This window comes from Trichomycterus rosablanca, chromosome 10 (assembly GCF_030014385.1).
Source record: "Trichomycterus rosablanca isolate fTriRos1 chromosome 10, fTriRos1.hap1, whole genome shotgun sequence".
NCBI lineage: Eukaryota > Metazoa > Chordata > Actinopteri > Siluriformes > Trichomycteridae > Trichomycterus > Trichomycterus rosablanca.
In genome coordinates this window covers 26,828,950-26,847,153 of record NC_085997.1, presented here as the reverse complement: position 1 = coordinate 26,847,153, position 18,204 = coordinate 26,828,950, and the positions used below count along the sequence as shown (strand labels likewise).

The window sequence follows — 18,204 nt, the reverse complement described above, 5'->3', positions numbered from 1 at the left end:
AGTGAATGAGGCACAAAGAGAAACTTCATAGTCTGGGGCAAGTGGGCCAACTCGGCTCTGACCCCTGGAGGATGTGTGGGGGTCGAACTCAAAGGCGACCCATTGACTACACCTTATTCTTCTCAGTGACCTCTAAATCGCTGCTCACCCCCAGTCTACAGCCCCCTCAGCTTCAAAGAGATGAAAGACAACATAACACAACAAAAGACAAAAGGTCCTGGACATGTGATACAGTCTCATATGAAAGAAATTTTTCATTCACATGAGCAGACAAACATGTACGAAACAAACAAACGTGGGCTTACTGGTCAGGTTATCAGTAATACATTGGTACTATGTTTTTAATATAATTAATGTGTTTTCAGCTGTCAGAATGTACATAATGGTAAAGATTTGGCAGACAATATATAGGTAATATACACAACATATAAGTTAAATAAGAACTAACTTTCTGGAAACTACAAGAAACCAACAATTATGTATGAAGATTTTTTTCAACTGTCTAGTGAGTCAAGTGACATACATTTATGTATCTTAGCATCTTAGTCACAGGAATTTACACACATTTACCCAGTAACTCATCTACACCTAGGGGCAGATTATAATAGCCAGTTAAATTAGCCAGTAAATTTCTGAAAGGTGGAACTAAACATCTAAAACCTCAGAACTTGTTTTGCGGCACCAACTCTACCAGCTGCGCCACCATGCAATTTATTTTGAATTTACTTTGGTCAATCGATTTTCAAATTGAAAAAATGGGGAAATGTCCTGTTTCTCACTTTTGGTTCTGGTTTTGGTTATTGTCAGTGAAAAAACAAGAAATAGCTTTGTTTTGTAGTTTCATAAACTGGTCATTAAATCAAATAATTAAACTGAAATAGAATAAAGGGGGATGTGTTTTATAAACCTCGTGAGTGCACATGAATACAGCAACACTAAAAAAATGCAATGGAGAACATTGGAGAAACACACAATATTGTCTGCAAAGGCAGCAGAAGTGTGTCCTTCAGAATCAGACATGGGTTCTAAAACATAGAATGGTGGTTTTTCAACACCAGTCATGGGAACCCTCTGTTTTGCACAGTTTCAGTTTTTCCTGCCCAACACACCTGATTAAACTTGTGAGGAAATTATTAAACTCTTCATGAACCTGATCAAGTCCCAATACTGTACAGAACAGTGTGTCTTCAGGACCAGAGCTGAAAAAGTCTATTCAAACCTATATCAGCTAAAGCAGTGGTTCCAAACCCTTGTCCTGGTGAGCACCAACATCTCTCATTAAAGGACGAGAGTCCAGTATAGGAATTTCTTTGCCATGTCATTTTATGTTTTTGCAGATCTGTGCACGTCAAATATGCCTTTACACCTATACAAAATGTAAAACAGCCTACTTCTATGTCAGAACAGCAGCATCAGAACAAATGCAGGCACCAGTAGTCAGCCAGAAGAGTTTATAATTGCATCAATTATGAGGAATCCCCTCCAGGTTCCAACCTTGTGGACAAACCAATCATTGTCTGTATAGGCACCCAGCCTGCCGGTAGCAGAGCTGAGATTCAAACTCATGCCCTCTGTAGATGTTTTTAAATGTGTAATAAGCCTGTATTCTGTGATTCAGTCACCATACTTGCATGCTGTAAGTGATAGGAAATTTTAAATTTGGATAAATTAAATATGATCCTTTATACCATTTCTGTTTATTTGTTTGTTATTTGATTTTATGATCAGTTTCTGATACTGTAAAACAAAGCTAAGAAAATTGAATGGCCACATGTACATGGAATGTGATGACACCCAGACATAAACATGTGTTTGTTCTGTCTCCCTGCAGTGTTAGAGCAGCTGTTGGAGAAGCTGCAGTGTTTTCTGAAGGTCTTGGATGGAGAGAACCTGAGCGGGAATGCCACTGTACAGAAGAGCCTGCTTACTGACCTGCTGCAAACTTACAAATCTTCAGATGGTACACCAAATCAGCACAACATATGTGGTACTTTATTTTACCCCACTGAATGCTAAATCAGGCGTTTTGTTATTGTTTTGTGTCAAATATTCATGCATCATTGAAAATGTCGTAAATGTAAAAGGTACAGCAAGCTCAAGCTAATGCCTAGTTCACACTACATGATTTTTGTCCTGATTTTCGCTCGGCGACAGGTGATTTGCGGGCTTGGGAGCAACTCGGGGTTTGCTCTGTGATCGAAACTTGGCTTTCAATCGCTATGTGTGAACTACCCAACAACTCGATCCGAGCAGCTCGCTGAGCACTCGGCGACCGAAGTGAGATTTCTACCATGTCAGATATCTGAATCCGAGTTGCCCGACTGGCAATGTGTGCTATGTCGAACAGCCAATGAGAACGCAAGATACGGGGTGAGGGGAAACGCAGGGGAGAAGTTGTAAAAAGGTGGGACAGGGGCATAATATAGTTTATATCAGAATACATCGGCACACACAAGTTTTACAGTATTTCTGACCTTATCATTCTCTACAAAACATAACACCAACGTTGCACTGCAAAAAAATATTTGTTAACCTCCAACTCAGTATAGAACAATCCCTGCTGTTTGCGTAGCCAAATCTACACCGATTCATTTATTTTTCCTCTTTGATTTTACGCTGCACATCAGCGCACAAACTTTGATCACTCACTACTTGTTGACGTGCATTTTTGGACGTGGTATCGTTAAACCTTTCGTCACTTCTCGTGTTTGTTTTCGTGACAGAGCGTAGTTTGGGAGACCAGAGAAGCTCGCCTGCAATTCCAGTTGGTGGTAGATCATGTAGTGTGAAATCCCCTATCGACGATCAGTCGTGTAGTGTGAAAGCCACACCGACTTGAAAGACTCCCGATTACAAGAGATCCAGTTGTGTAGTGTGAACTGTACAGCGACCTGACGACTTGGAAAGAGGTGTAGTGTGAACTTGGCATAAGCAGTTGTGTGTATACACATGACACATGGTAGTTGGTTTCTTTATCCTGATTTTGGGTTTTGCTACTTCCTCCTCTGGCACTTTACTGTATCTTTATTCAAGGCTGTTTTTATGCTCCTGGGATACTTTCTTTGAGTAGTTTTATATAAATAACCTTTATTTTCCTCCTAAATCTGTTTTTACTCTAGCAGAAAAATATTTTAGCTGATGTGTGCTGTTATTTATCCTTTCATATCCATATCAAAGCACGTACAGTAAATCTTGTTTGCAGAGAGCCTTTCAGGTTCCACATCACTGCAAAATTTTAATCACATTTTTGTGTATATAGTTCCACAAAACATTTTAAAAGGCTACAAACTCAGTAAGCGTACTGGACAGTAAGTCAATAAAAAGTCTTACACAGACTGGAGTTATTGAAGGATTTTCTATTATCATTTGAATTTGATCCTGTGTGTCTCCCACTGGTTTGGCTTTCTGGGGTAATGCCCCAGAGGTACTGTCAAATGCATGAACAGAACACTGTTATATCCTTTTTTTTTAAGACAAAATACCCTTTTTCTGAAAGAGAGAAAGAAAAGGTCAGATATTTTAAGTGTTAGTACAGCATGAGTCCATGCAAGCAGGCATTTATAAAAAGACAGAAATTGAATGCTTATTAGTTTTAATTATATTTGGGTGACACGGTGGCTAAGTGGGTAGCACTGTTGCCTCACTGCAAGAAGGTCCTGGTTCGATCCCCAGGTGGGGCGGTCCGGGTCCTTTCTGTGCAGTTTGCATGTTCTCCCTGTGTCTGCATGGGTTTCCTCCGGGTGCTCCGGTTTCCTCCCACAGTCCAAAAACATGCAGTCAGGCTAATTGGAGACAGACACTGAATCATCCTATAGGTACCTAGCCGCTAGGATGCATAAACCAGTGCATTGTAGTGCACCCGGTCCCAAACCCGGATAAATAGGGAGGGTTGTGTCAGGTAGGGCATCCGGCGTAAAAACTTTGCCAAATCAATAATGCGGATCACGATTTAGGGCTAATGTCACAAATCAGAGGTTACGAGTTAAAGACCTGACAATGCTCTAAGCTACTACTGGACTAGTAATCAGAAGCTTTCTGGTTCAAACCACACCATCACTAATGGGCCCTCAAGCAAAACCATTAACCCTCAGTTGCATAGATTGTATTTATTTATAGAAATGTAAGTGGCTTTGGATAAAAGTGTCTAAATGCTGTAAAGGTGACTGCTCTAGGGATGTAACGATACACTCTACCCATGATACGATAAGATTCACGATACGATTTTTTCCCGATTTTTTTTTTCAAACAAAATGAAATTGAAGAAATGATGACAAAGTTTCCTTTTATTATTTCTCTTAAAAAAATAAAATACTGTATTTGTGCTTATCTTTTATTTATCTAAATAATGAATGCCCTTTTATTTCTGAGGTAGGTGAAAACTATGCCAAATAATGCTTATTGTGTAAAACAACAACTGAAATGAAATTTTAAAACAAATCCAACATTATATAAATAAATGAATAATAAATAAATAATACAAATAAAGAAAGTATCCGCACATAAATAAATTTGGCTGGAAAATTTCGAACCTAACCACCCTGTAGTGTCGACAACCAGGCGAGGTGAATAGCGCCAGTGCCCTCTGCTGTTTAAAGTGAATATCAATTCATCTTAAATGAATAAACGATTCGAATCGTTATACATGTGAATCTATTTTTAACTGTCTTGTGGTGCATCGTTACATACCTAAACTGTACCAATGCCTATTTCATGAATAAGAATTGAAAGCTGATTGGTCCTACCTTCTAAGGAAGAACCTTAATCTAAAATATGTCGTACTAATTCTTTGCTTTAATATGTATGGCTGGGTAGCTTTAAATAGATTCATTTGTTAAAAAAAACAATAAGCTGACAAAGCAATTTACAGGTCAGTTTTGTAAACAAGACAGTCTTGTAAACAGGACAGGTAACCTACTGGTTAATAAACCCACTGAGATGAGCGATGAAAAAGCACAAGGAAACATTGGGACTGGCTATGCACATTTTTAGACATACAGTATGTTTGTTGGGTAAGATTATTAGATAAAGTCTGTAATTATAGAATGAATAGAATGTTTTGTCAAGTTTGGCTTGATAATAAGTTGGCTGAATACAAATAACATACGTTAGCTTGAACTCACTCACTTACTTTCTTAACTGCTTATTCAATTAGGGTCGCGGGGAAAGTGCTGGAGCCTATCCCAGCTTTTCAATGGGCGCAAGGCACACAGTAACACCCTGGACGGGGCACCGGTCCATCGCAGGGCAGACACACATACACACACCCATTCATCTATAGGGCAATTTAGTGTCTCCAATTAACCTGACTGGATGTTTTTGGACTGTGGGAGGAAACCAGAGCTCTCGGAGGAAACCCACGCAGACACATGGAGAATATGCAAACTCCACACAGATAGGACCCGGACCGCCCCGCCTGGGGATTGAACCCAAAACCTTCTTTCTGTGAGGTGACGGTGCTACCCACCGCACTACTGTGCCACCCACGTTAGCTTTAACGTACAGTCAAAGTGTGAAGTTTACATATGCTTGTAAGGGACATGTATGTCATGTTTGGAGATTTCAATGATTTGTGACACAGTAGTGATTGGAACATGGTTCTTTGTCAAAACAAATTGGGCAAGGCTTGATAATGATTATTGTCCACAGCTGGTGACTTTTCTGTGCCCATATAAACAGTTTGACTGCACCCATTACAAAGTAGTCTATTTGCCAAGATTGGGGAAAAACCCAAATCATTAATGTAACATTGCCATGAGCTTAGAGGTGATTGTGGAAGAAAGAAGCCCCTGCTCCTACTTTTTTATATTTAGTTAGCAAAAAACTTAAACATATTTTTATATACATAATAAATGTTTGGCAATACTTCATTGTTGAAAGAATTCCAGTGTCTAATCTACTGGATTTTGGACAAATTTGGAAATACATTACATCCATCTCCCATACAAGTGTAGGTAGACCTTTGACATCAGCTGTACAAGCAGACCATCAGCTTGCTTATGTAATTACAGGTCATTTATTGTCTATACTTTACCATTTTGTCTTAAACTTACTAAAGCCCATCATTGGATATGGATTAATTTTGAGACATTCTTTCTTCATTCTTTCAGTAAAAGTAAAAAGGTCTCCCCATAGGACATGATAGAATGTACAGTATATTAACATTCATTTATTAATTGTCTGTAATATCATCACTATTAGGGGTCAAGGTGGGTACAATTCACTGGGCGAAGGGCAGGAAACACCCCAGACTGGTTGCCAGTCCATCACAGGGCAAACATACACACACACACACACATACCTAGTTTGACTGCATGTCTTTGGTCTGTGGGAGAAAACTGGAGCTTCCGGAGGAAACCCACACAGATACAGGTGAACGTACAAACTCTAAACAGAAAGACTCAGACATGTCAATTTAAGTTAAATAGGATTTTTGTTTTTTGAACCTTAATAGTATTATTATTTTTAGATGTTTTGTATTTCTTGTCCTTAAGGAGGTGATGAGGAGTACATCTATATGAACAAAGTTATTGTTACTGGAAAGAACCAGGACAAAACAGACAAAGGTGAGTATATGATTCAGTATCTCCTTTCTAATTCAAGCTTACACCAGCAGATCACTCGTGTGCTGTTAAGAAAACTGTTTATTCAGATGATGTTTATTCAAAGATCCGTTTGTAGTGATGTAGATAGACAAAACTAAACAGACCAATTTTTTGTTCTTGTTTATCTAAAACAAATGGTATTTTAGTGAACATGTGTAAACTGCAAAGTAATCTCTTTCATTTTTAGTGAGGTTGTGGGATAAGAATTAACCCACCCATCCACCACGACCACAGTTTCCTGTCTGTTTCTAAATAACTCCCCTCAGTCTATGACCGCCAGACCCTTATTTGAGGCATAGCTGCTTTGTTTAGATTTCGGTGAAGAACTAGACGTAACACATTTTGTCTGCCTGAGCCTGTATATGTGTACATGGATAGATGTGAGGGCAGCTTACTGTGATCAGTCTGATTAACAGTCCTTGTCTAACAAAAAAAAGCTTTTTTAGCGTAGGTCAATGGAAAGAGGACAAATGAATAAAGGTTTTTAGTTTCAGAGCCATCAGACATAAACTATCTGATGATCTGCTGCTGTTGGTGTTGATAAAAAGGGCCTTCAAGAAGTGTTCAACCTATCCTACCACCTGTGTTTTAGATTGCGATTTCTGCTGCTGATAGCATTACCATAACATGAAGCCATCATGTTTTACAATGGAGAAGAAGTTGAGAAGGCTTGTTAGATCTAAGCCAGAAGTTTTGCTTCATGTTTAGTTTAGGTTTACCTATCTATTTTTAAGACCTTTTTGGAATAACACCTTGAACATTTACATTTACATTTTCGGCATTTAGGAGACGTTTTAATCCGACCTACAGTACTGTGACAGTATACAGTCTTAGCAATTAAGGGTTAAGGGCCTTGCTCAAGGGCCCAACAGTGGCAACCTGACAGTGGTGGGGATTGAACCAGTGACATTCCAATTACTAGTCCAGTACCTTAACCACTAGGCTACAACTGGCTACAACATGGTTGATTCATAAACATTTAGTCTCAGCCATTGATTTTTTTTTTTCTTAGACTGGCACTTAGCAACACAGTAAACATTCTTACCAGTGTCCTTCTAGTTGAAGTTATAAAGACTATAGTCTGACCTAGTCAGTGTGTCTGTAGTTTCAGATTTTTAAATACTTTTTGTTATGGATTAATCTCCAATTTACAGTTTAATACATTTGCGATGGTTGAATATTCTTTTTTCCAGATGCATGGGATATGTATTTTGCCTTCTATCTTGATTTGTTCTAGGAACATGCTATGAAAAAAATGATTTAGATTTTGAGTTGCACATGAATGTAAAAAAATGCTTAAAAATATCAGCCATTATCCTAGCCGGCTTAGCGTTTTCTTCTGCAAGTTTGGTGTTAGTCTTACACAAACCCAGATGTTAGTATTTGCAAAGGAAGTCAGAAAGGAATGTGTGATAGGAAGTGCTTGAGTAGAGCCATTGGCTTTTAAAATCACCACAGACTGTAAATTATTAAAGGACAAGCTTTTAACTTTAAGTTAAGGTCAAAAGTTTACATTCTAATGAATGTATTTGTTTAGCACTGTTCTGGGTTTATGGGACCAAAAACCCTTAATGAGCAAACTGAGGGCAACAGTGGCAAAAAGACTCCCTACATACAGTTTTACAAGGAAGAAACCTTGAGAGAAACTGGGAGACTTAACTGGGACCTTCATGCTCCTTGGGTGGCCTAGAGTACATTTGTAGGAATTATGAGGGTTCTTCAAAACGTTTCCACACTTTTAAAACTCTATTTATTAAGAACTTCAAAACCAAATTACATCACTTTTCTACGTCGTCACCTTCCGATGCATTTTTCCCAGTGTCGTACCAACTTTTTAATGCCATCAATGCCATCATCACATGAAAATCTTCTTCCCCTCAAAGCTTTTTTGAGCATCCAAAAAGGTGGAAATCAGATGTCGCTAAATCTGGACTATAAGCTCTATCAGTCTCTCAGACACTACCAGTTACTACTCCTCCCACCCTCACCGTTTCCAACAAAAATATAAAAGTGCGGAAACCTTTTAGGGATCCCTCGAAGAATTAGATTAAATAAACAGATGATATAGGTAAACAGATAAAAAATAGATAAACAGAAGAACATGATTTGAGTTTCTCATCTTTTAATTCAGTCTATGGTAGAATATAGTCTAATAGTGAGTTTCTGGACTGGTGGGTGAAAAGGTTCATGTCGGAACTGCCACGGGGTAAAAAAAAACAAAGGCTGTTGTTAAAATATAATGTAAACAAAGTCATTAATATGTCGAATGCACAGATTACAGCGTGAGGCTCCAGCATTCCTAAGTATTGCAGCATAACAGGAAGGGAGAACTGGGAGGTACCACAGCCATGAGGGGGACGTTCACTTGGATTCATATTTATGGCAGTCTTGGGATTTCAATGATTTCTCTAAAAACATTGTAAAAAGCTTTTGTTACTTTAATTTAATTTGTTTTATTGTGTTCTAGTATTCTTATAGAACGCTATATTATTAATTTGGCTTACGTTTTCTAGGTCTCTTTCTGTTTTATCAAATCTGATAACACATTTATACACCGATCAGCCATAACATTAAAACCACCTCCTTGTTTCTACACTCACTGTCCATTTTATCAGCTCCACTTACCATATAGAAGTACTTTGTAGTTCTACAATTACTGACTGTAGTCCATCTGTTTCTCTGCATGCTTTTTTAGCCTGCTTTCACCCTGTTCTTTAATGGTCAGGACCCCCACAGGACCACCACAGAACAGGTATTATTTAGGTGGTGGATCATTCTCAGCACTGCAGTGACACTGACATGGTGGTGGTGTGTTAGTGTGTGTTGTGCTGGTATGAGTGGATCAGACACAGCAGCGCTGCTGGAGTTTTTGAAATATCGTGTCCACTCACTGTCCACTCTATTAGATTCTCCTACCTAGTTGGTCCACCTTGTAAATGTAATTATGCATCTATTGCTGCTGTTTGAGTTGGTCATCTTCTAGACCTTCATCAGTGGTCACAGGACATTTTTGGTTGGTGGACTATTCTCAATCCAGCAGTGACAGTGAGGTGTTTAAAAACTCCATCAGCATTGCTGTGTCTGATCCACTCATACCAGCACAACACACACTAACACACCACCACCATGTCAGTGTCACTGCAGTGCTCAGAATGATCCACCACCTAAATAATATCTGCTCTGTAGTGGTCCTGGGAGAGTCCTGACCATTGAAGAACAGCATGAAAGGGGGCTAACAAAGCATGCAGAGAAACAGATGGACTACAGTCAGTAAATGTAGAACTACAAAGTGCTTCTCTATGGTAAGTGGAGCTGATAAAATGGACATTGAGTGTAGAAACAAGAAGTTGGTTTTAATGTTATGGCTGATCGGTGTATATACAATAGTATTATTGTGCGAATCATCTCTGATTATGGTTTCTTTGGGAAATACATTTTGTTAACCAGATGCCAGAGCAGATGCAGAGACCAATGAAAACGTGGGAAAGCATGTCAGCGCACCACAGAAGAGTCTTCCAGAGCTTCCAACACCCAGAACAGTGAGTGACCAGCCATTTTAACACAGCGATCATATACTTTGGGTATACATTTAATGCATGTAAGCAAATTGGTAATTTTATCAGGTACACCTATTTATTAACTTTGGAACAGTTGAACTATCAGTGAATATAACATTTGGGTAGGGGGTCGATTTATGCACAACTATAACACTGACAGTTATCCTTTACCAAATTCTTAAAAAGTGGATAAATGCATACATCAAATGAATAGTCATGTCTAATTGCTTGACCACTAGCGGGATATGGTGGCACTGTTGAGGTGTCATCACAAATCTATCACAGGGCACAACAGCTCAGTAAGTTGTTTTGATTAATGTAAAAATAACATTAAATTGTTGGCTATAGTCTTCTGAGTCACCAAATCTCAACCCAATTAAATACTTAAAGAAATTATTGAGTTCTGTTCCAAAATCTTGTTGAATTTGCCAATATAAACTGAAGCTGTTTTAATTGGCTTGTGTTAAAGCAAAATCTTACTAGGAAAATTAATATGATTTTTGTTTTTAATCTATACTGTATTTAGTCTATTGTAGTCTACTGTTTTTAGTCTATACTGTATATTTATCAAAGGAAGAGAAAATGAATACAGTTTAAAAGGAACCAATAATGTAAAAGACTATTAAACAGACTAGAAGCAACATACAATATATAATTTACCTTGTTCGTGTCTTGTATTTACCATCCAATGTTGAATATCTGTGATGTTGAATATTTTTACTTTTTTAAGTTTTCATTCTCAATCTTAGTAAAAGTTGTATGTTTATAGTTTACAAACCTTTTAAATAACTATTAATTCCCTTTACTAGCCATATTAAAGTGCCTAATAAATTCTGCTTTTATAAAACGCTGTAATCACTGTCAGATCCAAGGTATTAATCCCTATCCTAATTGTATCTCAAGCCAGTGAGGGTGTCTAAACATGACTTGTGTCTTTGAAAATGGGTGGGAAGTGTGGTTAAGTGTTTGTCGACTCCTGTAGTCACCTGACTGTTCTGTGATGGTCTGTAGTCAGGCAGATAGAGGTCCAAGAGGATGGAGAAAATTAGTGGAACCTAGTTAGAAGGCTTTAAACTTCAAACCCATCCACAGGGTGCTGCGGATGATTAAAACCAGCTGTATCAAGTATTTGGAAGCTGAAGTGTGGATGTGTCAGTCGGGTGTGTGTAAAAGATAATGAGAAGGAAAGATATTAGGAATGGGTTTAATCTGTACTAGCTTTTTTCATAATATGAAATTATAAAATCACTTTCATTTTGAGAAAACAATTTATTGTTGACGTTTTAAGAGTTAGGATGACTAAAACGTATACTGTACATCTTTGTCAAAAAACTATTTAAAATTTAAGTTCATCAATAACGTCATTGTTATTATTCTTTATTGCTCAATATTGTTCAAAAATACCTACAGAAAGATGTATTCTAAACATATTTGTCACATATTAAAAGCTGTTAAAACACTTTCCACAGTCACTATAAGAAATGATCCACTGATTTTCTGCTTTTTTGACCATGTGGTCAGTAACAAGCGTCAGCCAAAAATTAAGGTGTTATTTTTGGAATTGGGAGTTTTTTTATGCAACAGTCTCTAGGTCAATGTTGATGTAAAACTTGCTTGACTGTGTCACACATTCTCCAGCAGCATTTCATTTCTAGCAGACCTGTTTTAGTGGTTCTTTTTTAATTACATCTAGACAAATTCCCCTCACCCTAGGACCAATGTTTCATTTACTTTTTAATGGATGTTGTTAAACTAGCCATGTATATTTATGTGGGCACAAAACATGACGTGTGACGGTTGCAAACCTCTTCGGACAGGAGTGCAGGTGAATTACATCTGGGTATTTGGATACGACTAGATTATGAGAACATTGGAGGAAAATCCATAAACAGAAAAATTACATCACAGAATATGATTTCCCACTAAATAAGTAATCTAAGTTGCTGTATGTACATTTTGACTGAAAAAAAACCAACAATATATTTTGTTTAAAAAACAAATCATTAAAATTCCAAGCTCACCATGTCACTCACAAGTTTGTGTGAACTTCAGCTTTATACATTAATAGCAACAACATTTAACAGCAAGTTTTAAAGTAATTATATTTGTTTAGTATGAATTTGGGCCAAGCTCCTGAATTAGGCCCCAAATATACAGGACTAATTTGCTTAAAATGTCTGATATATTGATAAACAATGTTGGGAAGAACAATTCTGTAAACTACAACACATGCCAATGACATAAGTTAAGCAGCCTCTGTCTTAAATCTTAAATTATTTGTTTTTATGTTTATGCTTTAAACTTTAACTCATTGTTTTGCAACCTGTGCTTTATATTAAAACATCTCGTCTGATTTTAATTACTTCACAGAATAAGGACTGGAACTGTGGATAAGGCCTAATAATTCACACTTTCACACACATAAGTAAATTGACCTGTATTTGGACCCTAAAGAAAAGACGTCCTTAAATTACACATTTGTAAGTGCAAAAACATGCAAAGCGTTATTTGCTTTTTGACAGATGTTTCTCCATGGAGGTATAAATAGATCAGGCAGCAGATTCTTTTGTTGTCATGTGTTATTCATTTGTAACAGTGGTGGTGAAATATTTAGAAAGACTGTTTGACCACCAAAGATTCAGACCCAAGTACAGAAATGGGGCTTTAAGGAGAAGAAAAGCTGAAATCAGATACTTACATGACTGTTCTCAGAGCAGAGATTGAACCGGGAGGGTAGAACAAGCAAGTGCAGCGCTTATGGAGCAAATTTATCTCTGGATCTTCATGAACTGATTGACTCCCAATGGGGATAATTATTAAATAACCAACAAGTGCAATCAACCCTTGGAAACCTGACAACGCATGTTGCGATTTTGGGGTAATTATTGTTTTTCTTTCACTTAATTATTTAAGAATAAACATGATCAGCCCTAGGTACCATCTGACATCACTGCTCATGTTCCACTAATTTTAAAAGCTTTTATTTTATATATATATACAGTATACAGTATATACATATATATATATATATATACACACATATATATATATATATATATTAGGGCTGTCGAAGTTAACGCGATAATAACGCATTAACGCGACCTCAATTTAACGCGATTAAAAAAATTAGTGCCATTAACGCAAATTCTAGTTCATGTTGACACTTGACTGGTAGAACAAACATTTTAATGTCGGACTTGCCACCGTTTTTCATTTGCGGTTTGTTAACATAATGTAACCGATCGTGGTAGTGATGCACTTGCATAATAAAGAAATAAATACACGCTATATTCACAAGTTGTCGGGAGCAGAACACTTTATTACACTTAATTAACTTCTTCTTCTGTACCGAATACCGGAAAGCTGAGTCGAGCACGTTAGTTCATAAACTATGGAAGCCCCAAAGGGTCAAAACACACTCACTTCGTGTAGAAACGTCCATCAAACCATCGTCACGATACAACCACAGACAAGTCTGATACAATAACTACGCCTTATCCCACCTAAAGCACCGCTGATCTACAATGTTTGCTGATGGAGAAATTCTAACCTACAATCTGACATTTACTGCCTAGTATGTGAGTGAATAAACTCCCTTACAGTTTTCTCTTGTCCCAGCAGTTTTTAACATAAGTACATTTAGCATAAAATGTGTTCACCATTTTAATTGTAACATTTCACTTAAAAATCCTTGTTTTCTATAACATTTACACAGATTTTTTTTTAATGCGATTAATCACGATTAACTATATGAAATTCTGAGATTAATCGCGATTAAAAATTTTAATCGTTTGACAGCCCTAATATATACAGTGTATCACAAAAGTGAGTACACCCCTCACATTTCTGCAGATATTTAAGTATATCTTTTCATGGGACAACACTGACAAAATGACACTTTGACACAATGAAAAGTAGTCTGTGTGCAGCTTATATAACAGTGTAAATTTATTCTTCCCTTAAAATAACTCAATATACAGCCATTAATGTCTAAACCACCGGCAACAAAAGTGAGTACACCCCTAAGAGACTACACCCCTAAATGTCCAAATTGAGCACTGCTTGTCATTTTCCCTGCAAAATGTCATGTGATTTGTTAGTGTTACTAGGTCTCAGGTGTGCATAGGGAGCAGGTGTGTTCAATTTAGTAGTACAGCTCTCACACTCTCTCATACTGGTCACTGAAAGTTCCAACATGGCACCTCATGGCAAAGAACTCTCTGAGGATCTTAAAAGACGAATTGTTGCGCTACATGAAGATGGTCAAGGCTACAAGAAGATTGCCAACACCCTGAAACTGAGCTGCAGCACAGTGGCCAAGATCATCCAGCGTTTTAAAAGAGCAGGGTCCACTCAGAACAGAACTCGCGTTGGTCGTCCAAAGAAGCTGAGTGCACGTGCTCAGCGTCACATCCAACTGCTGTCTTTGAAAGATAGGCGCAGGAGTGCTGTCAGCATTGCTGCAGAGATTGAAAAGGTGGGGGGTCAGCCTGTCAGTGCTCAGACCATACGCCGCACACTACATCAAATTGGTCTGCATGGCTGTCACCCCAGAAGGAAGCCTCTTCTGAAGTCTCTACACAAGAAAGCCCGCAAACAGTTTGCTGAAGACATGTCAACAAAGGACATGGATTACTGGAACCATGTCCTATGGTCTGATGAGACCAAGATTAATTTGTTTGGTTCAGATGGTCTCAAGCATGTGTGGCGGCAATCAGGTGAGGAGTACAAAGATAAGTGTGTCATGCCTACAGTCAAGCATGGTGGTGGGAATGCCATGGTCTGGGGCTGCATGAGTGCAGCAGGTGTTGGGGAGTTACATTTCATTGAGGGACACATGAACTCCAATATGTACTGTGAAATACTAAAGCAGAGCATGATCCCCTCCCTCCGGGAGCTCCCCAACACCTGCTGCACTCATGCAGCCCCAGACCATGGCATTCCCACCACCATGCTTGACTGTAGGCATGACACACTTATCTTTGTACTTCTCACCTGATTGCCGCCACACATGCTTGAGACCATCTGAACCAAACAAATTAATCTTGGTCTCATCAGACCATAGGACATGGTTCCAGTAATCCATGTCCTTTGTTGACATGTCTTCAGCAAACTGTTTGCGGGCTTTCTTGTGTAGAGACTTCAGAAAAGGCTTCCTTCTGGGGTGACAGCCATGCAGACCAATTTGATGTAGTGTGCGGCGTATGGTCTGAGCACTGACAGGCTGACCCCCCACCTTTTCAATCTCTGCAGCAATGCTGACAGCACTCCTGCGCCTATCTTTCAAAGACAGCAGTTGGATGTGACGCTGAGCACGTGCACTCAGCTTCTTTGGACGACCAACGCGAGGTCTGTTCTGAGTGGACCCTGCTCTTTTAAAACGCTGGATGATCTTGGCCACTGTGCTGCAGCTCAGTTTCAGGGTGTTGGCAATCTTCTTGTAGCCTTGGCCATCTTCATGTAGCGCAACAATTCGTCTTTTAAGATTTAAGAAAGTTCTTTGCCATGAGGTGCCATGTTGGAACTTTCAGTGACCAGTATGAGAGAGTGTGAGAGCTGTACTACTAAATTGAACACACCTGCTCCCTATGCACACCTGAGACCTAGTAACACTAACGAGTCACATGACATTTTGGAGGGAAAATGACAAGCAGTGCTCAATTTGGACATTTAGGGGTGTAGTCTCTTAGGGGTGTACTCACTTTTGTTGCCGGTGGTTTAGACATTAATGGCTGTATATTGAGTTATTTTGAGGGAAGAATAAATTTACTTTGTTATATAAGCTGCACACAGACTACTTTTCATTGTGTCAAAGTGTCATTTTGTCAGTGTTGTCCCATGAAAAGATATACTTAAATGTCTGCAGAAATGTGAGGGGTGTACTCACTTTTGTGATACACTGTATATATATATATATATATATGTATATATATATGTATATATATTTATATATATATATATATATATAAATATATATATATATATATATCAGTTTACCTAGCTTGCTTGCATTACATTACACAATTGTCTGCCTTGTTAACCTAGTCTCGTACTGACAAAAACTCTGCATTGTTTGATGCACACACTGATTTAGTACTGAGTCCAGGTGTCATGAATTAAGACTAACGAGGGTGCTGGCTGTGGGAAGCCGGGTTGCCAGGTGCCAAAGTCTGACTAAAACCCACCCTTCTGAAGCTGTTCGTTTGTTTATTAGAATTTTAACGTCATGTTTTACACTTTGGTTACATTCATGACAGGAATGGTAGTTACTCATTACCCAAGGTTCATCAGTTCACACAAGGTTATATGAAACACAGCCATGGACAATTTAGTGTCTCCAGTTCACCTCACTTGCATGTCTTTGGACTGTGGGAGGAAACCGGAGCATCCGGAGTAAACCCACGCAGAACATGCAAACGCCACACAGAAAGGACCCAGACCGCCCCACCTGGGGATCGAACCGAGGACCTTCTTGCTGTGAGGCGACAGTGCTACCCACTTAGCCATCGTGCTGCCCCCTTCTCTTACTACTCTACTACTCTTCTGTTCATCTTACTTTGTTTTTAATTTAATATTCTAATCTATACTTTTTATTGTATTGTACTTACAATGTTGTTATTAATAGTATTGTTATTGTATCATTATATTATTATTATTATTGTTTATAACAATTTCAGATCCCAGTCAAGAACACTTAACAGTAACACAATTATCACTAAAGAACTGAATTTGACTTGGACTTACTCTTTTCTGTTCTTTCCTTTCCTGTACTCTCTTCTCCTGTCCGATCCTCTTTGTCTGTTATCAGTTTTGTCTTTCCATTTCCTTACATTTATAATTTGTATTTTAGGTTACAGTACTGTCATTTGAGATAAGGTTTACAAACAATTATCACAGATTTTTTGTTCTATTTTTTTAAATTCATTTCCTCCCATTTTCTCCCAATTTATCATAGTCAATTTGTTTTCCGCTGCTGGGGGATCCCTGATTGCAGTCGAGGTGGGTATATTGCTGCTCACGCCTCCGCCGACCTGCCCGCAGCCCCCAGCGGAACCCCTTTTCACCCATGCATTCTGCACAGGCGCCTCTCTGTCTGCCTTACACAGCGTTTAAAGATAATCTACATAATCCGGTCATCCCTCCCTGCAGGCACTGCCAATTATGCCCGCTAGATGGCACCCAGCCGACTGGTGGCAACTGCTTTTTCAAACAAGCCCAATATGGCAGGAATACCATGAACCTGGCAGTTCTGTCTGTGTTTTTTTTTTTTACTACAGGATGTCACTCCGTGCTTCTTGTTGCTCAATAAAGCAAAATTTGCACAAAATTTTTATTTAGTATAGGCATTTAGTATAGGCATTTAGTATGCAACATGCTACGGATACATTTATGTCAGTAGACACAGAAAATTGTTTTATTGTAGTCGGTTAACCTCTTCCTCATTTTTATCTTCAGTAGAAGTCTCTATGGCCTCATTCTCAATATTTTCATCTGCTCTATATGTAGCTCTAGGGAGCCTTAGCAAGCAAGTCCAGAGTGATCCACTCTTTGGAAACCCCAACATCTGTCTATTGGGTTTCCACTTATCCTCACAGATCAGAAACTCCAGAGTTAGTGAGCGGTTCACTGTAAAAGCTGAGTCCCCTCTTACCACAGCTGTAAAAAGTGCTCCGCGGCTATTGATATAGTGTCCCGGCAGGGATGTCCATTGGCCCGTGGTGATGTTATAGCATTCTATGTGACAGCGTAGGAAGTCATCACAAGGGCCGTTCCTCATCACATACAGTTTGTCACCATGTGCCACCATGCAGTGTCCATAACTCTGAGTCTTTATCATAGTGGTAATTAGGATCCACTCGTCCTTAATTGGTACATATTCATAAATAGCAGTACTTTTAGGAGGCTTCCAGAAACACACAAAGATCCTTCTGCGGGCCACACAGCTTGCTGCACCTGCTATAGGATGGGGGGCATGTTTTACAAAAGTCCATTCACGTTTGGAAACATCACAGACCTCTGTGGAAGACATGATTCTGTTCTCATAC

At 38.7% G+C, this 18,204-nt stretch overlaps 1 protein-coding gene across 2 annotated transcripts in view; it reads left to right on the top strand.

The window, feature by feature from the left end:
• Positions 1–18,204, top strand: part of afap1l2 (actin filament associated protein 1-like 2) — a 62,093-nt gene that overhangs the window by 19,293 nt on the left and 24,596 nt on the right. Inside the window, exons 2-4 of one of the 2 annotated variants that reach the window (XM_063003061.1) lie at positions 1,832–1,960; positions 6,492–6,563; positions 10,050–10,141. In XM_063003061.1, coding sequence (XP_062859131.1) covers positions 1,832–1,960; positions 6,492–6,563; positions 10,050–10,141 — 293 coding nt within the window. Of the gene's footprint in view, positions 1–1,831; positions 1,988–6,491; positions 6,564–10,049; positions 10,142–18,204 lie in introns of both variants that reach the window. The other variant, XM_063003060.1, reaches the window with a different exon arrangement.